This window comes from Mirounga angustirostris, unplaced genomic scaffold, assembly GCF_029215605.1.
Source record: "Mirounga angustirostris isolate CCGP_5_RB_7025 unplaced genomic scaffold, mMirAng1.0.hap1 SCAF_3, whole genome shotgun sequence".
Taxonomy (NCBI): Eukaryota; Metazoa; Chordata; class Mammalia; order Carnivora; family Phocidae; genus Mirounga; species Mirounga angustirostris.
This window is the reverse complement of record NW_026991711.1, coordinates 73,084,791-73,108,591: the sequence shown is the minus strand read 5'-3', so window position 1 is coordinate 73,108,591 and position 23,801 is coordinate 73,084,791. Positions and strand designations below refer to the sequence as shown.

Below are 23,801 nucleotides of genomic sequence, written 5' to 3'. Positions count from 1 at the left end.
AAGTGGTGTGGCTTTACTTATTGGCTCCAGCATACCAGCCAAAGGCCAATGAGAAGTCAGGCCCACAACAGGAGAGACCCTTTGTGAATTCACTAATCAGGTTATGTGCTCATAGTTTTCTTATCAATTTGAAATCATTAAACTTGATTTTAGATTGCCATTGTTAGAGTTATTAATATGTATGCCTCCATAAACAATAATAATGCACTGGAATTACTACAATGCAGATTTATAGCTTTGAGCTAATTCCCCAAATTACAGCCAACAATTTCAGATAATTAGATTTTTATTTGAGGTATATGGATTCAGTTATGTTATTAAACAATTCTCCAGAGCAGACTGGTAAAAAAGCCTACAGACGAAATATATTAGCAAACAAAACCCAAAAACTGACCTCAATTATACTCAAAGAGATGCAAATAAGAACAAAGCATTTATTTTTACCTTTAAAATTCAGAAAAAGAATGAGAAATGTGTAAAAATGTTAATATCCAATGCCGGCACACTGCTGGTAGCAAAGAACAAAACACAAAAAAATAAATGTATACTCAAATTATAGCCAGAAAGGCCAGAAGTGGAGGAAAAAAGAACACTATGTAAGCTGCAGAAAGGGCAATCTGGTTCTTTTGGTCTTGGCCACCAGGGTGTCAAAATACAGGGTAAGGTGTCCAGAGAGCTGTGCCAACCTCAGAGTACTAATATAATAAAATGACATCAAATACAGTAATGCCGTAAATAGCTAGCTATGCTTGGATCAGAAAATGGATTTTATATAAGCTGGATTAGTTAGGCTTCCTGTATTCTCCTATTTCCTCTTAGGATTTAGTAAAGAACAAAACACTGGAAGTTCGGTCTGTGTCAGCCAGACTAAGTGCAATGAAGGAGGGGAGTGTTGAAGCGGAAATAAAATACTGCAAGAGGCAGAACACAGATGGGAATGCAAAGCCAGGAGCCCCGAAAGGAAAGGTCAATCCTTGCTGCTCTGGGAACTTAGTCTGTCTTTTTTCCCCATCTGGACATTTCTTTTGAAGAGCTAAAAATCCTAGAGGTTCTAAGTTTTGTTTTGATGAAGGAGACAGCTATTCCCGACAGGATATTATATCCAAATCCACTCTTTTATTGATTCAGCAAGTACTTCCTGGGCACCTACTGCAGGCACAGCACAGTGGGAGGTCTGTACCATAATATGTACCATTAAGGTGGCGGCAATCGCCATAGAAAGACAGTGCATTTGACTACTTCTCTGTGACTGATGATGTGTGAGGTGGTGAAGGGAAAAGCAAGGAATGTTGTGGGCACCTAAAGTGAGGAGAGGTCTGAACCGGTGAAAATGGCAGGGTGGGGCTTTCAGGATGAAGGTGGCGAAGCTGCAGCACAGTGGGGACAGGCTGGAACGTGGGAATAAGCTGTCTGGAGAGAAGCAAGGAGATCGCTAGGTCCGCTTTCTCTGCTAGATTATAAATTCCATGAGTGCAGGGGCTGCTTTCTGCGCTTAATTATATCCTCAGCTCCGAGCACCATGCCTATAACGTTTCAGCAGTACACAAATGGCTATGGCTGAAAGAAAAAGCAAGGGTTGAGGTTGAGGTGACAGACCACAGATGACCCGATTAGATTAATCAGTCTAGACTTGATCCTCTGGTCAAATCTTCCCAAGGAAAGCAGAGTCACAGATGTATTAATCTGGCAAGGGTCGCGCCGGATTTCAGAGCAGAGAGCGGGGAGGCAGGGGTGTTGATTCTGCTGGGTTAGACGTGAAGCAGTGAGGGCGCAGACCAGAGGTGGCTGGGAAAACGGAAGGGGTGAATACCAACAGACCGTGGGGAAGGACTGAACGGTGAAAGAGGCAAGAAGTCCTCGAGCTTGGGTTCCTAGAAGACACCTTTTCTCATTCATGACTATTTCTTCTCTCCTAAATATCCATTTTTTTTTTTAACTTCAAGTATCACACTTATCTGGGTCGTATATGCAGGCCAATTTTCACATAAACTCTCGTCCTATATAGGAAAATTCTGGCCATCCCCACCCCCTCAGTGTCAACATGCCCTCTAATATAACAGCATCGTGTCCTAAGCTAGATCTTTTGTTGGAGTAGCTTTTTCTCCTTAAAGAGAAGAGGGAGAGGGTAGCATCAAGGGTTAGTGCAGAGTCAGGTCTCTTTGAGAGTCACAGCCAACAAGAGGTGGCCATGATTTCTCAATTCTACCTTAAGTTCAATGGTGTAAGTTTTAAGTCACTTGTGCTGCATGATCTGTCTTTTCTAGATTACAGTCATCAGTGGAGAGAAGGGTAAGTTAGACAATGAAGCTAACGGATGGTACACTGGACTAGGGATACAGCCAAGGGGACAAGAGAATTTAGCAGTGAAGGTGGCCCTGAAATAGCCAACCAAGCCAGGAAGAATCCAGCTGGCCCAAAGAGCCAAGCACTGAAGCTACACGTGGGATCAAATTTAAGATAGGGAGAAAAAAAAATACATTCCATGTGCTTGGGGAAGTAGAGGAGAAATTACAGATAAATTCTGATCTGTTTTGCATATAAAAAACAGTAAAACTTACCTTTATATAATTCAGGTTCTGCAGTACCACAATTTCCTAAGTTTTAAATTTATGAATAAGAGCAAAAAAGATGCAAGTTAACAAAATAATTTAAAATTGATACCTGAAGAATCTGGTCTCCAGCAAGGAGTCTTCCGTCTCTGGCGATTACCCCATCCCGATAGACTTCCTGGATAACAATGTTAATCAGTGGCGTTTCATTGCCGCCCACAATGCTAATTCCTAACTGAATATAAGGATTAGACCGGTGAATTTCAATCGTGGTAATTTCGCCTTCCGGTAAACTAACTGGCTGTTGCGTAGCTGCCAAGTTAAAAATGAGAGAGAGAAAAATAGATGGAAAGAAAAACGTTTTATATTTTGATGATCTTCAGGTAAGTAAGTTATCATCTATCATTAGTTATCAACTTATGTTAATAGATAATTAATAACAAAGCAATACCACTGGATAAGAAAAACAGAATGACAAAAAACATCTATAGGTTAAGATTACCAAAACATTTCCTCTTCTAAAGGTGATCAGTAAATAATCAACAAATAACCACTATGTATCAGATCACTAGGGATGACACAGTGACCTGATAAAGAAAAATACAATGTCATCTTGTTCTAATTGATCAGAGAAAGTTTGACCCATGAAACAACTGTAAATAATGCAAGGCAGTACATTAAAAAAAAAAAAAAAAAGACGAACTCTGTGGTATACAATCACCATAGTGGTTGACAAAGTAACCACATTAAGCTCTAAGAAGAGGAGGGTCTAGATCTGAGCATTAGGAGATGGAAAAAGTGTTATAGCCATGGTCGGGAAAACTTGGATTTGTAGCAAAATTTCGAATGTTCATAAGAGAAAATCATATTTAAAAGTAAGACGTAGGGCCAACTATCAAGATATGCCCAAGATCTATGACTACAGACTCTCTGCCTATTTGCTGGTGGGTCGTGCAGACAGATCAGTGGCTGCTACCAAGGACAGCAATAGTCAGAAGCATGGCCGTGGAGTCAGACACCCACGCAGCCATTTCCTGGCTCTCGGACTATGACCATTGATTTCTCAAGACTCAGTCTCCTCACCGTTAAAAGAATCCACTACTGGTACAAGCATTTAATCAGTTAATATATGTCAAGTGCTTGGCACAGTGCCTGACAGAATAAGCACCTAGGCTGAGGTATTACTTTTGTTGTTCTCGATGTTGTGGATTTCTTAGTCAAGAAGCAACAGGCTTCAAAACAAACAAGCAGCAGCCTATTAATGGCCAGTGAATTCATGGACTACAACGGAAGAGGGGCAGGGGGGAGGATAACCAGCCTCGGGGTAAGATTCACCTTCTGTTTCTAAACTGGAAACTGTTAGAACTGTACACTTAAAGGGTGAATATGCAGTATGTGAAGCCTATCTCAATAAAATTATTTTCTGCAGAGGAAAAAAAAACGCATGTCGGGAAAGTAATAGGGAGTAGTGGGAAGAAAGGAAATGTCTGATTTGCAAACAGAGATGAAAGCCAAAGCAAGGTGAAGAGCACATACTGTCAGTGGCTGCGTTCTCCTCGAAGGCGGGATTGTCCAGGCCAGGCTCCTCAGTCCACGCAGGAAGAGACGCCGACGTCACATTGCGCTCAGCAGGCTCCGTGCCTGTCCCTGAACAGTCCGTTTCAGGTGATAAAGTACCTGGTAGATCTATTATAGTGGTTCCGTTTTCATTCTCAATCTCTGTCTGAGTTTTACCAGTTTTCCTCCTCTCTAGGGCAAGTCTCCGATGAGAAGCTCCAGGACATCTAGAAAGAGACCATCAGGTGGTTCCCAGATGATTTGAAAGGAAAAATGACTAATAGCTTGTGCTACAACAACAGAATAGCCATGGCTTCGAAGCAAAACTCACCAAGAGGTAATCCACAAGTAGTACGTAATTCTGATTTTAACCTCTGCTCAAACGAAGTTCCTACCACACTGCAGAGCTAATTTAAAACAAGGCATAAGGCACAGTGGCTTCGTGCGTATTTTAAAGAATACTTCAATAAAAAACTGTATTCAGATATATACTAGTACTAGAAATATACCAGTACCAATATTTGCTACACTGCAAATATTATTCTGACATTCTGATTACATAACCCTCTTTTCACAGGTGAAACGGCTTAACCACAGGAGTGGAAACAGCAGACTTCTTCCACAACGGGCTCTTGCATCCCGACTTGACCTTGAGTGACACTGTGTCTTTCCGCTCTCACGGCCAAGGATACACGTTCATTTATTAGTGAGTAGCAATACTCACTAAGCTCTGCCACTTGCAGGAAAGCATGGCCAAGGCCCAAGAGGTTGCGTACAGTGGGTGGTGGTCTTGCATCTAGTGCTGCAGACTTCATTCAATGACAATATCTTTAAAAATCTAAAATTTCATTAAAAATTAAGTACAGGATTAAATTCAGTGAAAACTGAAAGCTATCCCTTAACTGTAAAAGTAATATATTTCCCCTCACAAACTAAGATAAGCTGTGGGTTTCAAGTTCTTCAGAAAGATCATTATAGAATTTCTTTATTCAGTTTTTTCTCATTCCTTGTTTTCTCATCGCCTTGTTAAGAAAGGGGACAACTGATGTTTCCTTCTACATTGTTGTGCAGTACTCCAGGAAATGTTCCTGCAAGGACCTGACGAGTATCTTGGAAAATTGTATCTCTGAGAAAAATGATTTTTGTCAAGTAAGCAGATTTAATGAGAAATGCATTTTTAAAATATTTCATTCAATAAAAAAGTGGTGACAAAAACTGGATCATAAAAAAATATTTGAGACTAAAAATATAGGTAAAGATTCAATTCCCCAAATGCATATCACACACTGGTATCCACATGGGTAACAGCTAGTCTTTGATAGGGAGATGGACTAGGAACAGGAAGCGGGAAGGAAACACAAGCAGAATGTGCACAGCTGGGAAAGAGCCTAGCTAACATCTTATGCAAGAATAAATTTAAAAAGGGAAACCTGAAGTTGTTAGAGAAAGGTAAAGAAACAGGTGTACTTCCATCCCAATGGGACAGCAAACTGCTAAGAGGGACTAAATAAAGGTATTTAATTGATATCACGTAGAAATATGGAAGAACGTGCTCATCCAGCACTCGAGGAAGGTTACAGAGAGCTGTGCAACACCCACCTTTAAACAGATGGGCTAGCTGCTCAGAGACAGAACAACTAGCCAGGAGGAGACCATGACAGAAAGACCTCAAACTAAAAAAAGGAGGCTACAAAAAGAGTGTCTACAAAGTGTCTACAAAGAAAAAGTGGCCAGTAGTGTAAATACCACAGAAGAGGCCAATAAGGTAAGGAGCAAAGAGCGTTTCTCTGATTTGGCGGTTAAAAGGTCACGGTAACCTTAGAGAGAACACTTTCGGGGATGAGCGCAGAAGCCCAGACTACAGTACAAGCATTTCTGTTCACAGAGTGTATGCCTTCTATAAAAACTGCACACTAAAACTTACCGGGCTTGAGGGAAAACGAGGATTGGGACAGATGATTCAAAACCTGGGCATCTAGGGAATGGCTGCTAATGGGTATGGGCTTTCTCTTTGAAAATGTTCTAAAAATTCGGTGATGATGGCTGCATGCTTCAGTGAATATACTAAAAGCCATTGACTTGCACATCTTAAAAATAGGTGAATTTCACGGTAGGTGAAATATACCTCAAAAGAACTATTTTTTAAAAGACTGTTAGGGAATGAGTAAATCAGAGCAGGCCTGGAGCCACAGACAGCTCAAAGCCATCGTTCCTCCAGTCTGTAAACACTTGGAAATGAAAGAGAAAGGAAGAATCATTTTTTGAGTGTCTAATCTGTGCCAGCCACTGTGGAAAGACCTCTATCTACCATATTTCATTGAATCCTCACAACCACTCTGTTATCCCTATTTGACAGATGGGAAACTTGACACTTGACTAATAAGGCAACATCACACAGCTGTTAAGTTGAAGAGTCAAAATCCAAACAAACTCAGATCTGATACCAAAGACATCTGCTCTTTCCACTACATCATGCTAAATTCATTCTTTGTTTTCTTAAAGATTATTTATTTATTTGAGAGAGAGAGAGAGAGCAGGGGAGAGGCAGAGAGAGCAGGGAAGGGGCAGAGAGAGAGGGAGAGAGAAACTTTAGCAGACTTCTGTGCTGAGCGTGGAGCCTGATGCGGGGTTTGATCCCAGGACCCTGAGATCATGATCTGAGCCGAAACCAAGAGTTGGAAACTTAATTGACTGAGCCACCCAGGCACCCCTTTGCTAAATTCATTCTTATGGCGTTCTTTTTCTAGGCCAAAGTGAATTTGTTCCACAAAGTGGTGTCCAGAAGCACAATCAGAGAGTATGAGAATGAGAAAGTCCTGAGTGAAAATTAAAAAGCAAACAAAAATCACAAACAACAAAACTGATGCATCCTTTTAAATGGAGCATTTAGTAAAAACACCACAAACCGCAACTGGCATCACGGGTTAACTTGGCTTATTAGAGCAGGTAGGTCAATGTAGCAGGAGGCTAGTATAGAAAATATTAACAATGAATAGAACCAGGATGGCTGGTAATCACTGGAGGACTGGTGGCAGGGGGCGCAGAGCTCCGGTGTCTGGTTGTGGGTGGGAACTGAAACCGCACTGCTACCAACAAGACCTTGAAAGCTGCACGTTACCAGTCTTGAAGGGGGCCACACTGTGGCCCGCGAGCCATAACAAACCAGTCAATTACTCGTAGTTTGAGGACTCTGACAGCAGTGACGATTTTGTTTCTGCAACTGCACCTTGAAATAAGAAGCCCAGAACAACACCAGAGGAGTTAAGAACTAGAAACACCAAAACCTAACACCGAAGAGTCTCCAGAAAGAAGACATTCCATTACCAGAGAAAACCCCTAGAGAAGGATGGCTTTGGATGAAAAGCTCTGCCAGAGAGACGTGGAGTCATACTGGATCTATCAGTGAAGCAACTCCAACAGTCACCGTGCATGTGGAGGAAGCTCAAGATAAAAGCAAAGGAAAATGGGCAACAGTGAACAGAACAATGAAGACGTCTCCCCACGTCTCCAACTGCTGTGTAACCAGTGATTATTTAGATCTGGGTGAGATTCCAGAGGAAGGGGATTTTCACGGTGTTCCCGGAAAAGAAAAGCAGCAGTGCATGCCAGGGTACGATAGAGGAAGACCCACAGTGGCGGGGGCAGGGCGAATGACTCTGAACTAGACTCTGCAACCGGTGAAGAGTCTGAGGGCGATTCTGATTTTAGTGAGAGTGAAGACATGATGTAGATTTCCCAATGAGAAAGAGTAAAGTTAAAGAAATTAAGAAGAAGTGAAGATAAAATCCCCAGTTGAAAAAAAAAAAAAGAAAGCTAAGTCCAAGGGTAGTACGTTGAAGGCCCGTAGGAAACCATCACAAATAGTCTGTTAGCAGGAAGCAGAAACCCAGGTGGGTCCCACCAGTGGTGTGCAGAAGTAGCAACAACAGCAGGAGCCCAGGTGCAGGAGTGCCTGCTAAGGCTCCAGATCAGTCCCCACCTTGGCTTGTACAGATTAGCAGGAGTTAAACCTCTGCATCCAAAGGCAGCCAGGAGCTGAGTGTGGTAGTAAAGAAATGTTTCATTAAGAGAATCAGTTTTACAAGTGTTTATACTTGATGTGTGTTTCTGTTTACGGAGGGTATCTAAAATAAAGGAATCCTTTAACGTCATATATATGACCTCTGCCTGTTCTGTGATAATGTTCTCTGAAGCTATTCAATACTTTGATAAGAGACTTGTTTACAAGAATTATACTGTAATATCATTTCCTTCTGAAGAACATATTCTATTTTTCTTATGATTGGTAAGTCATTGTCATTAAGTGGTTGTCAGTTTGACATGGAAGAAGTCCACATTACATGATGTTCTTTTCTAGTAACATGAAGTTCCTTTCTAGCTTGGTCTAATTTATGGTACCTTAACTTGAACTGTTTAGAGTTTATCTAGGAAAAAGGAAACATTCCCATTTTTTTCCAGGGGACACTTCTGAAATCTTACTTAAGTTACATTGCCAATTTTGTTGCAAAGGTGTTTCATATTTTAGCCACATATTTTTATAGAAAGAATTCAGAATTATTTTACACATTAAAATGGTTGCTCTAAATGGCATGTGTCTCCTACTTAGAAGTGAAGGTTTACTGTATAACAAATAGAATGTAATGACATTTTATAAAGCTCTCATTGTCAAAACCTTTAATAAAAGCGAAAAGGTTTTGATACACTCTTTTCCTTGATACCATTGTATCCATGTCTGTTATATGATTAAATGAAAGCTTTGGGGGAAAGAAAGGAATAAAAATAGAAAAGAAATGCATGCAACATCTAATTAGATCAGAGTAAGCATGTGCTGACACAATGCAGGCGGAAGGGGCGCTCTGAGACAGTGGGACCTGTTCTACAAAAAAACACAAAGGACACTGTGACCTGCCATGCGCTGAGGGCCATACCGCCCTATGGAGGTATCTCTATATGCTGGTGTGTCTTTTAACTGTCTTAAATAAAACCAAAAGGCTCTTACAGCAAGCAGAGCCAACCTTTCCTTTCCTTTCCTGCTGAAGGTTTTATACCTCTATTCCCACTATTCTGGCTCTCTTTAGGAAGAAAATTACATTGAACTAACTTGATTTAAGATATAGTAGCATCCAATTAAAAGAAAGAAAGAAAAAGGTATAGTAGCATCATTTCCTGATACAACAATGATTCTAGGAAACATGCAGTGTAACAGAACACACTGTATCATTAGTACTGGTGGTGGTGTGGGTGGTGGTGGTGGTGGCAGCAGAATTAAAAAAAAAATGATTACAGTAAGTACCAGCACAATGCCCAGGTACTTAATGAAACTCAAAAGAACATGAGCATCTTAAAACCAAGAAAAATGATAAAAATTGCTACGAATTAAAATATTCAAAAATCAATTCAAGTACTATCAGTGAAAATGGTAGATTAAGAATGTCTGTGGAGCTAGAGTGTATTATGCTAAGCGAAATAAGTCAGTCAGAGAAAGATAAATACTGTATGATTTCACTCATGTGGACTTTAAGAACAAAACAGATGAATATAGGGGAAGGGAAAAAAAGAGAAGGAGGCAAACCATAGGAGACGTTAACAATAGAGAACAAACTGAGGGTTGATGGAGAGAGGTGAGCAGGGGGGATGGGTTAAATGGGTGATGGGGATTAAGGAAGGCACTTGTTGTGTTGAGCACTGGATGTTATATGTAAGTGATGAATCACTAAATTGTACTCCTGAAACCATTATTACACTATAGGCTAATTAACTAGAATTTAAATAAAAAAATAAAAAATAAATAGGTGATGGGTATTAAAGAGGGCACTTGTGATAAGCACAGGGTGCTGTACTGAAGTGCTGAATCACTATATTGTACACCTGACACTAAAATTATACTGTATGTTAACTAACTAGAATTTAAATAAAAATGCACAAAAAAGAATGTCTGAAAATCCTCTCCTCCATAAAGCAATGAGAACTCTGGCAAAATTCACTGGAACCAACTATTTCTGAGCTCTGGAAATTAGTCAAAGTTCTGTAGCAATCTGGAGTGCATTTATTCAAAGAAAATGGTGGAATCTCAGTAGGAACAGTATGCCCAGAGAGCTTATTAAAAATGTCTAGCGTTCAATATAAAATTAAGTAACATGCAAAGAAACAAGGAAGTATGGCCCATATATAGGAAAAAAATAGCAGAAACCATCCCTGTGGAAGCCTAGACATTGGCCTTAGCAGACAATGCCTTAAATCAGGCATTACAAATATGTTCAAAGAACAGACAAAATCTTTCCTAAAGAAGTAAAGGAAAACATAAGAGTGATGTCTCACCAAATAAAAATGTCAACAAAAAAATTTAAGTTATAGTAAAGAACCAAATAGAAATTCTTGAGTTTAAAAGTATAATAAATAAAATGAATTCACAGCAGATTTGAACAGGCAGAAGAAAGAATCCATGAATTTGAAGATAGGTCAATTGAGATTATCCAGTCTGAGGAATAGAAAGAAAAACAATGAAAAAAAAAAAAAAGGACAGAATCTCAAGGACCTCTGAGATACTATCAAGAGTATTACTAGTAGTATGCAGAATTGGAGTCCCACAAAAAGTCAGAGAGAAGAGGGCAGAAACAATATTTGAAGACATAATGACCAAAATCTTGCTGAAGTTGATGAATCTTGAAAGCAGCAAGAGAAAAGTACCTCATATCACATACATCTCATCCTCAAAAAGACTGACAACTGATTTCTCTTCAGAAACCATGGATGCTAGGAGGCTATAGATAACACAAAGTGCTAAAACAAACACTGTCCACCAAGAAGCCTATGTCTAGAAAAACCATCCTTCAAAAACAGGAGAAATGAAGACAGTCCCAGATGAAGACTTTGTTGCTATCAGACCTGCCCTACAAAAAAACACGAAAGGAAGTCTTCCAGGCTGCTATGGAAGGAACTTAGTACCTCATACCCACACGAAGAACTGAAGAGCACTGATAAGGGTAACTATATAAACATAAAAGCATAAAAGTAGTTTTTGGTTCATAACTACTTTTTTGTCCTATCTGATTTAAAAGACAACTGCACAAAGAAATAATTATAATTGTTTTGATGGGCAAATGATGCATAAAGATGTAATTTGTACAACAATAACAGCACAAAAAATGGGGAAGGAACAGAGCTATCTATGAGCTGAGTTTTTATACTCTAGTGAAATTAAGTTTGTATTAATCTGAACTAGACTGTTATAAATTAAGATGTTAATTATAATCCCCGGGGCAACCACTAAGAAAACAATTAAAAAATATATATATATGAACAGAAATGACAAAGGAATTAAAAGGGAATACTAGAAAATACACATTAACACAAAAGAAGTAACAGAAAAACAGAGAAACAAAAAAAATGACAGAATAGCAAAATGGCAGACATAAATCCTGCCTGATCAGTAATTACACCAAATACAAATAAATACTCCAATTTTACAGTGATGAAAGGTTCGATCTATCAAGAAGCTGTTAACAATTATAAACATAACTAACAACAGACCCTCAAAGTCCATGAAGGAAAAAATGACAGAATTAAAGGAGAAATAGACAATTCAACAATAGTTTAGGACTTCAATACCACACTTACAATAATGAACTGAACAAACCGACAAGAACAGGAAAAGAGAGACTTTAATAACACTACAAATCAACCAGACCCAATGGACATCTGTAGAATAGTCCACCCATCAATAGCAGAAAACACACTCTTCTTCAGTATACATGGAGCATTTTCTAAGGGTAGACCATGTGCTAGGTCATAAAAAAAGCCTCAATTAAATTTAAAGGACTGAATTACACACAGCATGTTCTCTAATCACAATTAATTAAAAATGGATCAAAGACTATAAAAGTCTTAGAAGAAAACAGGTGTAAGTCTTTGTGACCTTGGATTAGGCAGTGATTTCTTGGCCATGACACCAAAAGCATAAGCAAACAAAGAAAACACAGAGAAACTGGACTTCATAAGATTAAACCCGTCTGTCCTTCAAAGGGCATAGGAAAGTGAAAGGACAATCAACAGAACAAGAGAAAATATTTGCAAATCATATATTTAATAAAGCTCTAGTATCCAAAATATATACAGGATGCTTACAACTTACAAAAACAAACAACCCATTATAAAAATGGACTACTGAAGGGGCGCCTGGGTGGCTCAGTCATTAAGTGTCTGCCTTCGGCTCAGGTCATGATCTCAGGGTCCTGGGATCGAGCCCCGCATAAGGCTCCCTGATTGGCGGGAAGCCTGCTTCTCCCTCTCCCACTCCCCCTGCTTGTGTTCCCTCTCTCGCTGTGTCTCTCTCTGTCAAATAAATAAATAAATCTTAAAAAAAAAAAAAAAATGGACTACTGATGCTGAGCATTCATTCACGTGCTTATTGTCCATTTAAATAATCTTCTTTGGAGAAATATCTATTCAAATTCTTTGCCCATTTAAAATTGTGGATTACTTGCTTTTTTGTTAGAGTTGTAAAAATTCTTTTTATATTCTGAATACTCTCATCAGGTATATGATTTGCAAATATATATCTGCTTTTTACATTATACATAAGAAAAGTATACTGGTAAGAATGTTCCAAACACAAACCCAAGCCAAAGGCAGATGCTTAACCGACTGAGCCCCCCAGGTGCCCCTGAAATTCTATGAATTTTAATGAAACTTATCAATTTCTATCAGATGAGTGAGACTGTGTGCAGAGATGGCACAGTCAGAATAATCATATTCTGTGATTCATGGTACCACTCAGTAGCCTGTGTTGGTTTTAAAACATGGCTGCAAATGTTTGACCCCCTCCCATCACAAAGTGAAGCCCAGGTTCCCTCTCCCATTGAATCTGAGTGGATTGCTTCAAACACAGTGACATAAGGGATGCTATGTGACTTCAAGGCTAGTTCATACAAAGCCATGCAGATTCTGCCTTATTCACTGGAACACTGAATGCCACGTAAAAACTTTAAATACCCTGAGGCTGCCATGCTGGAAAGGCCACCTGTAGGCTCTCCTAGCTGAGCCGGTGCCTCTGGTTATCTCCATCAGGGTGCCAGACATGTGAATGAAGAAGCCATCTCAGAAGTAGATTCTCCAGTTCCAAATGCTGTAGTCCCTGGCTTTCAGTTCTTCCCTGCTGTGGCCCAGATAACACATAACAGGGACAAGTCATCCCTGCTGTGCCCTGAATTCTTGACTCACAGAATCCATGAGCAGAATCAAATGCTTGTTTTATGTCACTATATTTGGGATGGTTAGTTTCTCAGCAACCGATAACCAGAACATAGGTTAACAATTTAATTGAAGAAACATTAGCTGAGTGTCAGTTTTGGGCAAAGGGATGCAAAGACTAGTAAAGACAATATACAACCCAGCATTAGATTCTAATTTGCTCTCAGCTTGCAGAGACTACGTAACATCAACATTTTTAACTGAGAAACTAGAGAAAGGTCAGGCTGTTCCACCCATGTCTGTTCCGATGGGATATAAAAATTATACTCTATAATTTGCCTTTTTATTTTTCATAGTCAATAATCACTCTTAGCTGTTTATATCAAGCAAGTCACTTACCTTTTCAAATCATCCACCTTTTTCAATTGTTCACTTTTTCAATCATTCACTATACAGGCCTAAGATGTTTTGGAAATGATTGAATGAGTAGCTCAAATATTAACAAGCTTACTTGGAAAATGGAACTTGCAACTGGGCATGACTGCTTAGCCTTTATCAACCTACAAATGAAAGAAGTTTGCTGTCCCCAAGTTTTTACATCACCAACATAAACTGCTTGATCCAAAATACTAATGATACTTCAATTACATATTAAATTCTTGTAGGCATTTTAGTTAAGTGAATGTTCCTAAAAATTTGTGCAACATTTACCTCACTGCTCTCAAAATAATTGGTAACTGAACATTACCATAATTGGTAACGAGACTTTGTTCAGTTCTTCTGACATCCTATAACTGATGTTCATAAGAGTCACAGAAGAAAACTATCCCCTAAAAAGAATAGTCCAACTGAGAGAAATAAGGCAAGCCTAAGATATTCCTCAACCTCAGTAAGTAGGCCCCACCCAGAAGACCACATTCACAAGTCCAGCGTCGATTTGCACCAGGTCTCTGCTGTCGTGCTCAGATCCTACACCTGCTGGTGACTGAGGACACACGGAAACCTAAGGCCACATGCACTTTCACAAGTCTCTGTACCTACCCTACACGTTTTCTTACCTCCTACTAGACAACACAGCTTAGATTTAAACCTTTTCTATAAATCTTCCTGTTTCTGACGATGTAATAACATCTTGTTCTTTCTCAAATATCTTAACAATTTCTAATGAGTATCCTTGTTTTCTAACACTGATATTTAGGAACAGAAGGACCACATATACTCATGTCTATAGGAAACTTACTACCACAGAGTAGTAGGGAACATGATTTGACCTGTGGTCAAGTCAGCGCGATATATTAGAATGGTAAGTAAGAATATTAGAAGTTTAGGCCTAACTATACCATTAACTAGCTCTAAATCTTTGTGATTCAGTTTCCTGATTTGTAAAGTGAGGGGATAAGATTAGATAATCCCCGGCAATTCTATGATACCCCATATATTGTACTGTGAATTTTTTCACAGCAATCCCACCTTTCTACTGCACAAGTGGCTGAACTCTGAAATCTAGAAATCAACACATTTATTTCTGTCATATTATATGATTCTTCATACATAAAACGTAAGAGATGTATTTTAACCCTTCCTAAGGGTATAAATAATTCTAAAACTCAAGTCTTTCACCAAAGTCAAATTATAAAACTCACTAATCAGCTCAATAAATTACTTGACCTTTTAAAATGCTTTGTTAGAACAAAAGTCTCCATTGAATGCTTTAAGGTGTCTAACCCCTAGTTCTTAGTCAGTCTAGTCCTTGAACACATATTCTTTATAAGATCCTAGCAAATAAAATCATGTACCCTCATTTCCATATTGCAACAAAATTGCCATTTGTACTGTTTGCATAATATCCCATGGAGTTGATGTACTATGGTAGTTTTAACCCTTCCCTACTGTTAATTAGATCGACTCTGATTTATTGAACGATGCACAATGCTGCAGTGAACACACCTTTATACATAATTTTTCCTTCTTTTGGATTATTTCCTTAGGGTAATAAGCTACATAAAAGGATATTCACATTCACAATTTTTGAAACAAACTGCCAAACTGCCTTGGAAAAAAGTCTATCCCTATACCCTGCTGCCCATATGAATGTAACAGCTTCATATCATACCAGCAAAAATTAATAGGTACTTCTTCACTGAAGTTTTTGTATCTACGTTTTTGAGAAATTATCATGTAAAATACTGTTCCACACAACTTATTTATTGTCTCTCTTGTATTTGATTTGTCCATTTACTTACTGATGCCTTGGTACTATAAGTTTTTGTCTGACCAACCTTTTTATAAAACCTAGCATTTCTCTTTCCTTCATATTTTTTGCTTACCTGTTTTTAAGATGTGCTTCCAGATCACAGCGTTGCATGACATCTTGGCACACTGAAGAAAATGGACACAACACTAATAATTTGTCCAGAAGCTTATGAACTAGAATACTAGACTTCTTACACAACTTAAAGTGGAGTCTTTTCCGGTCCAATGGACAGAAGTCCTTCTCCTGTAAGAAGTTTCTGAGGCACTTGCAGCAGAACGTATGTCCACAGGGGGTGTCTAGTGGCTGCAACAGAGGCTGAAGGCAAATATGGCAGACCAGGTCGTCATCTACTTCATTCTGGTAATTGTATAAGTGGTTCTCTCTTGTCCAGTGCTGCTGGCCACATTCAAAACACAGAGGATTGAAGGAGGAGGAGGAGGTCTGCTCCACAGACACCATCTCATCACTTGCGGTTCCCATTCTGAGTCAACCAAAGCAGTTTCTGTATCCTCATACGTTAGACTTCCACTTCAGGTATGGTTTCCTTTAACGGGCACTGATGTATTTGACTAAAATCAAGGTTTGTTCTAGATAAACAAAACAAATCAAAAATGTAATTAATATCAATCAAGGGGGGTTAAAAGTTATCAATATAGAATCACTAGTTAACTTCTTTTTTAGGTAAAAGATAAAATAAAATTTAGACCAGGTGATAAATTAGTCATAAAAACCTAACTAATTTGCTAGCTGGCTAAGCTACTTGGCTGCATTGCCAAGTTCTTGGTGAAAAAAGAACTTGTGATTAAAAGCAAAAGATGCTGCATATGGTGTGACATAAGAAAGAATCAATCTGTTTTACTGACTGAAATCCTCCAATACTTCACTGCTCAATGGTAGTTTTTAAAGCCAATTAATCTACATAGCATGCTAATAATGCAAATTGAGGTATATTATGCAATACATTTGCATCTGTCATCCCAGTCATGGTTCTTTGCTTCTGATTTTATGCATTTACATTGCTATACCTGTGTCTTTGAAATGTTGTCTCAAGGATAATTCAGTGTCTATTTAAAAAATGACCTTCGCCCTGTACTATATTTGGAAAAAATGGATTTCAAAATATGTATGATTTAAATATTCTCTATCTAGCACAGATTATAGAAAGATAAACTACACAGCATATACAAATAACATCTGTGCAAGCTCCATAAAGTGCAATACTATTTTAAGGCATTAAAGGAAAAAGCCCACTGTAATTCAATTAAATCAGTAAGATGTGTTATAAATAACAATTCCACCTCATATTATTCCACACTTTGATCTGTTCTTGCTTGCTCAAAACAGCAATTTGTGTGTGCGTGTATGTCTGTCTCCTCTCCAACTATAAGACTCTCAGAACAGCCTCTCCAGTTTAGTGCAAGGCTAGCAAGGAATGCTCCCCTCCAGTTCCCCCAGAAGCACCAGGGGTTAAAAATCAACTCCAGAGGCAGCAGCTGTCTATATCTGCTCTTCTGTAAATATTTATAGTCTCTAGTATGTGCTAAACATTGAACAAGGAGACAGGAGAGGTAGGGAGAGGATACTTAAGAAAACCTATCATTAAAATTCAATGTACTCCAAGAAAGCCATGTGCAGGAGGCTATTATGTGAATACAGAGAAAGATGAGGAGAACTGGCATCTAACTCAAGTTTGGCTTTATAGCTGGAAATACTTTCAAAAGGGGAAAAACATGCACTGCTGAGTTGTGACAGGGTGTGTCGGTCAAACGGAAGCAGACAAGGGCCCCTGTGAGGAATCTCAGGGGCTTCAGAGCACCTGGCACACTCAGGGAGTATGCAGCAGGTCAAAATATCCGAGGCACAACGTACTCAGGGTACCGATATCATCAAACCTGGGTCTCCCTGCCACAAGAACAGAGAGGGTAGGATACCATGTCAATGCTCCCAACATCTGTTTCAATGAGAAAATTCTCCTCCCATCACACATACGTATTTATTATTTTATTTATTTGGAGTTTTTATTAGAAAAACAATATTAACATTTTAACAAAGTCAACAAGAAGTGCCATGAATTACGAGCAGGTGGGACAGGATTCAGATGGGATGGCTGACCTTCGATAAACTGTTTTTAAAAACTACTTAATAAAATAACAACAGCAGCAGCCTGTGATCTAAACTCCTATCAGTACCAACATTAAGAGAGCAAATGCTTCTTGTATTTTGTAACTTACAAGGCTTGTTCTTTACCCTCTGGGCATCGTAACTTTTCAAACATCAGTGCAAGATATGTGAGATTAAGAAGAGAAACAGCATTTATCCCACACAGACAGACTAGGTATTTTAATACAGAATGCCTTCAGACTCTTATTCCCCACCCAATTAGCAAGAAAATTCACATATCCTTTGCTCTTCTTTCTTTGTGATAGTGTTTATTCTAATTTTTCTTTTCGTCAAAAAAAAATACTGCAATTCTAGCCTCCCACATAATGACTAAGAAAGCATTTCTCTTAAGACTATTATGTTTTAGCTCTTTTTTAAATCTCTAAATAACTTTTAGTTTATTTTCATTTTATCACAAAATCTTTCCATGAGGAAAAATAACACGTTCCCATTTAAAATACCAAATAACAACTAACTGCATTATCTTCCACCCCCGAAATACCTCTGTTACCATGAAACAAACATTAAGGGACAAATTCTCATGTGTAGATCACTAGCATGTGCATGTAAGTACGATTAAAGAACTGCAAGGCTGTATAGCATAAGTACTTAAGAGCACATACTCTGGAGCCAGTCTGTGAGGGTTCAAATCTTCGCTCTGTCACTTACTAGCTTTGTAACCTTACTAAACGTCTGTTTCCTTCTCATATGTAAAATGGGGGTAATCATAGTGCCTATTTCAAAGGTTTGATATAAAGAATAAATGAACGTATAAAATAAAAAATGAGTGTATAAAATAGTGCCTGGCACATAATAGGTGCTATATAAGTATTAGCTATTATTACCATTATTAAAGATAAAGAAACAAAAGTTCAGACAGATGTTACGATTTGTATAAAGCCAAACAACTTATAATTACTTGGTAAGAGATAAGGAAATCTAGTTCTTTCTTGCTTCAAAATTACTCAATAGTAAATTAAGTAATTATAAGAAAGAGGAGACGTATTTCATGAAAGCCTTGGTTGTATGAATTGTGTAAGGACCAAAGGCAGCCTGATCCTGTCTTTCTAACCCCTAAACCCATCCCTCTACTCCCAACCCAGGCAGATGATTTCATTCCTTCTTAGTGTACAAGTCTAAATCAACACCTAATACTACTTCTCATACTAAACTGTGAGCTCCTTAAGAGCTGGACCCTCTCACAGAAGAGCAGCTCAGTAAATGCTGAATGACCACATAGGTGACAATTTACTTGTGTACTCTTACTACATTTAGGCGGCCAGAAGTACACCTATGTTTATAGGAGGATATGCCCATGTTTATATATAATTTTGATTTCAGATATTCTATGAGCAAAATCTGAAATATTAAAATACAAGTTAAATAAGCAAGTCTTAAATATTTTTCATAATATAAAGGTAAAATGTAGTATAATGTGTATCTTTACAAACTACATTGTCTGTTTAGATAATATTCCACTAATAGTAAATATGGAAGTTATTAAATTGGCTGAGAATATTACAACACATTTTATTATTTTTTTAAAGATTTTATTTATTCACTTGAGAGAGAGAGAGAGAAAGAGAGAGCAAGCTAGCAAGCAAGCATGCAAGCATGCACAATTGGGGGAGAGGCAGAGGCAGAGGGAGAAGCAGACTCCCCGCTAAGCAGGGAGCCCACCACAGGGCTGGATCCCAGGACCCAGAGATACGACCTGAGCCGAAGGCAGATGCTTAACCATCTGAGCCACCCAGGTGCCCCGTTCAACACGGGGCAAAGATATTTAAATAATATCTTGAAAAATAGCCAGTACAATAGAAAGGGAGTAAGAAGACACTGTTTTCTACCTAACTCTAGTTATGAGTAACAGGCTTGCTCTTCCTGGTTTATGAGATAAGAATACCCTGGTGCATCATAGAGACTCTCAGGAAGAGCTATGGTTTTTCATAGTTAGTTTGCAAATTCCAAAACTATATATTATTCAGATCATTTCTCTTGGGTTGTTTTGTTTTTTAAGATTTATTTATTTATTTGAGAGAGAGAGTGCACAAGAGAGCAGGGGGAGAGGGAGAGAGAGAATCTTATACAGACTCCCTGCTGAGTGTGGAGCCCGACTAGGGGCTCAATCTCACCACCGTGAGATCATGACCTGAGCCAAAATCAAGTCAGTCGCTTAACCAACTGTGCCACCCAGGCGCCCCTCTTCAGGTTATTTTTAATTCAGATTGAAGGTGTCCTCACGGTCCCTAACCCTGGAGATCCAGCTCAGAAAAAAGGCCATGAGCTAAAGATTCCCACCAAAGTATGGTTAGATGGGAAACCCCTAGGGTTCCTTTGACTCATCAACATCAAGAGTCTCAGGCTACTCTCTCAAGTGTCCTCCTGGCAAATTCCTACTCAAACTCTACTTGCTCTGTAGAACCCATCAGCCTCCCTCCTACTCTTGGGTACATCTCCCTTCCCTTATGCTCTTGCTGCTCTTTACACATACCTTCATTTCAGCAATTACTACATTTGCCTACTTGCTTATCTGTCATTGCAGCTCTTTGAAGGTAAAGATAACATCTTCTTTATCTTTTGTATTCCCCATTCTTGGCACATAAAAATTTTTTTTGTTCTCAGGCTCATACTTGAGCCTGAAATGTTTCAGAGTCCTGAAATGTATAATATCACTATATAAACATATAGGAGAAAATCTTGCAATTTATGGCACTGCAAAGCAGTCGATATACTGGACCTTGCTCTATGATAACAAAGAATGAGACGTAACTTCCTTTAGTCTTCAGAAGTCTGAGAATTTTAAAGTTATTTTTTTACTTGATATCAATACAAGAAAACTCTCTTACTGTATATGTTACACATCAGCTTTGATAGTACCTTTGTATAAAGCAATGGATGTCAAACTTTTACACCTAATGATCCCTTTATCCACTCTGGACAAGTTTGGCAGTTCCTTAAAAAACTGGCATGCAACTACCATACAATTCAGCTACTGCACTCCTGGATATTTATTCCAAAGTGAAAGTCACGCATAAACCTACAGCTTTATTTGCAATGGCCCCAAACTAGAAACAACCCAGACGACCTTCAATGGGTGAGTGGGTAAACAAATCATGGTACATCTGTACTGTAGAATAGTACTCAGCAATAAAAAAGAATGAATGATTATTGCTACACACAACCTGGATGAATCTCCAGAGAATTATGCTGAGTGAAAAAAGCCAATCCTAAAAGGCTGCCTACTACACTATTCCATTTAGAGAACATTCCTGAAATGACAATGGAATTAATTGTTTAAATATTCATTTGTTAATGAAACAATAAACCCATTACATGCCAGGATTTTTATGAAAAATAACATTTCTTTTTCCAAAATAAAAATACAGTGAGAAGAGAGGCCATTGTTTTACATCTTTGTAAACCTGGAGTCTCAACTCTGCTTGTTTTCAATCTGCTGTGAGATCACATGTATCTTCTGGAAACTCCACTGGGCACTCATGAGAGAACGACAGTGAGAAAGGCAGATAATGTCTTAGCATTAATGGGAAAACAGTTTTGACCTTGTGGACCCAACAGAAGAGAATAAGGGACCCTGAGTCACACTTTGAGAAAAACTGGTACAGAGCACTAAAGGGTTCTGATACCCTTTTTTCACAAGAAGTACCAGTAATAACTAACACTACTTTTAAAAAAGACAAAAACTGAAAAAGGTAAAATGTTGAGATGAGCCTGTACTGAAGAAGTCTGTCTTTCCTGGAATAAAGTTCTTTCCCCTACTGGAAGAAGCACGTCTAGGTATTTAGCTGTATAGAAATAGCGTGCTAGATTACAGTCTTAAATAAATTCTATTCCTTTTTTTTTTTTTAAGATTTTATTTATTTATCTAATAGAGAGAGAGCGTGCACAAGAGGGGAAGCAGGAGAGGGAGAAGCAGGGAGCCCGATGCGGGGCTCGATCCCAGGACCCTGGGATCATGACCTGAGCCATGACCTTAACCAGCTGAGCCACCCAGGTGCCCCAAATAACTTCTATTTTTAATCAAAACTTATTTCCTATTGCATGTCACTAAGAAAACTACCAAAGAGCAGTTTCCAACAATTCCACATATATAATTCTCTCATTTTTCTACATAAAACTGTAATTCAGCACACTTAACTACTTGTCTATCCCTTCTCATGGTGTTTGAAAAACCATTTTAAAATTCTTAAGATGCTACTTGTAGTAACATGTACCCTACTTAATAATCTAGACAATTAGTAAGCTAAGCAAAAAATGCTAGAAGCTATGAAACTTAGGCTCTAAGCTCTACGCCAGCTGGGTAACTAGGTCACTATGCAATTAACTCTTTCATTCACCAAATGTTTATCCAATGTCTGCTACGTGGTAGTGTATCATATATATTCTGGTGCCTTGGCTTCCTGTGTATAAACTATCAGCTTTGCCTAAATACTAATTGATCTCTCTCTCTCTCTCTCTCTCTCTCTCTCACACACACACACACACACACACACACGGAGTTAAATGTAGTTCTAAAATTTACGATTCTTTCTTTTTAAATTTAATGAAACACTCAGTGATATGTCATATTTACCTGTCAGTCCGAACATTTGTTGTTGTTTTTGGTAACTTCAAGATTTAAATATTCTACAAAATGGAGGTTAAATTGTGGTGAGCAGAGAAATAACCAATCTGAAATGTCCTTCTACCTTTAATCTTCTAATTTTGAACCACTAAGCTATGATGAAAAACTTTTTTAAATGCAAAAGGATAAAGGCCAAAATCAAATTGCATTACCTTCCCATGTCTCAGAGGTTCAGACAGTGATACTAAAGCTGTATTTTTAAAAAATCATACTATATTATGTTACCTTAGAGTAATTTAACAATAGAATTGATATAAAACTATTTCGAAAAAGAAACATACCATATGGAATGCTAAACATGTCTAGACAGCTAAGTATCCAGACAAACCTCTGCCAATAATTAAAGACCTCTGTGGGAAGAACTTTATTCCAGGAAAGACAGGCTCCCGCAGCACGTGGTTTCTTCCCAACAGCACTCCTCACCAGCCAGCTATGTTGGGGCAATTTTTAATGTCTTAGAGAGTGTCACAAATTCCTAGGTGTTGCATATACCTAAAAGATACAGGGCTGGTGGTGAGAGAGAACTACAGTTTTCACTGGTTCGGTTTTATTGCAGAGGTTTACCTGCTGGCTATCATTTAAATGCTTCTATTACATTCAAAGGCAAGGGTTCTCATCTTAATAAATTAAATCATCTGTTTTCTTCTAAAGGATGAAAACTTTAACTTCTTGCACAGTACATATAGAAAACATTTGTTTCCAAGTGATAAGTTCTTAATTTTAAGGTCTTTTAAAAAATCTCTAGTTTCAATGATTGTAGATCACAATTCCTCCACTAACTCAATTATCCAAGGGAGTGAAAAGCATCGAAAGAGCCCCTAGAGTTAGTTTGTAGAATTTGAGACCTGGGTTCAAAATTTGGCCCTGCCCCTCCCTCCCTCACTAGCAATGTGACATCGTGATGTGCACAGCACTTAAATGTCCATAAATCTCAATTTCCTTATGTGTAAAATAACAATGGTTTCTTGCTTACACACAGGATTAATGTGAAGCTAAAAACGTCACATGGTTGGAAAGAAAAAGAAAGTACAACAGGGAAGACAGTACTGGGAGAAGGGCAGTTTTTTAAGTGGGGTGATCAGGAAAAAGCTCACTGTCAAGGGACACTTCACTTAAAACCAAAAGGAGTAACTAGAAAGCCACACAGGTACCTGGTATAAAAATGTTTGTTCCAGACAGGTGCAATAGTAAGTATAAAGGCCTGGAGGAGAGAATGTGCCTAGTGTGTTCACTGAACAGTAAAGTGGCCAGTGTGGAAGAAATGTACAAAGCAGAGGGAAGAAAACAAGTCAGAGCGGTAATAGGGGCTAACTAAATCTTGGCAGGGCTTATAGAACTTTGGCTTTTACTTTAAGTACCTTAACAGGATCACCGTGTCTGTTGTGCTGAGAACACGGTGAAGGGGGCAAAAGCAGAAGCAATTAGGAGCCTACTGAAATAGTCCAAGCAA

The 23,801-nt window shown here is 38.5% G+C and overlaps 1 protein-coding gene and 1 pseudogene across 6 annotated transcripts in view; one reads left to right on the top strand and one right to left on the bottom strand.

Moving 5' to 3' along the window:
* Window positions 1-23,801, bottom strand: part of LNX2 (ligand of numb-protein X 2) — an 82,503-nt gene that overhangs the window by 21,508 nt on the left and 37,194 nt on the right. For all 6 annotated transcript variants that reach the window (XM_054506286.2, XM_045869237.3, XM_045869238.3 and 3 more), the window contains 3 exons: window positions 15,623-16,136; window positions 4,086-4,333; window positions 2,662-2,861 (listed from right to left, as the gene is read on the bottom strand). In XM_054506286.2, coding sequence (XP_054362261.1) covers window positions 2,662-2,861; window positions 4,086-4,333; window positions 15,623-16,029 — 855 coding nt within the window. In that variant the 5' untranslated portion in view covers window positions 16,030-16,136. The remainder of the gene's footprint in view (window positions 1-2,661; window positions 2,862-4,085; window positions 4,334-15,622; window positions 16,137-23,801) is intronic.
* On the top strand, window positions 7,110-7,978 carry LOC123838419 (RAD51-associated protein 1-like; annotated as a pseudogene).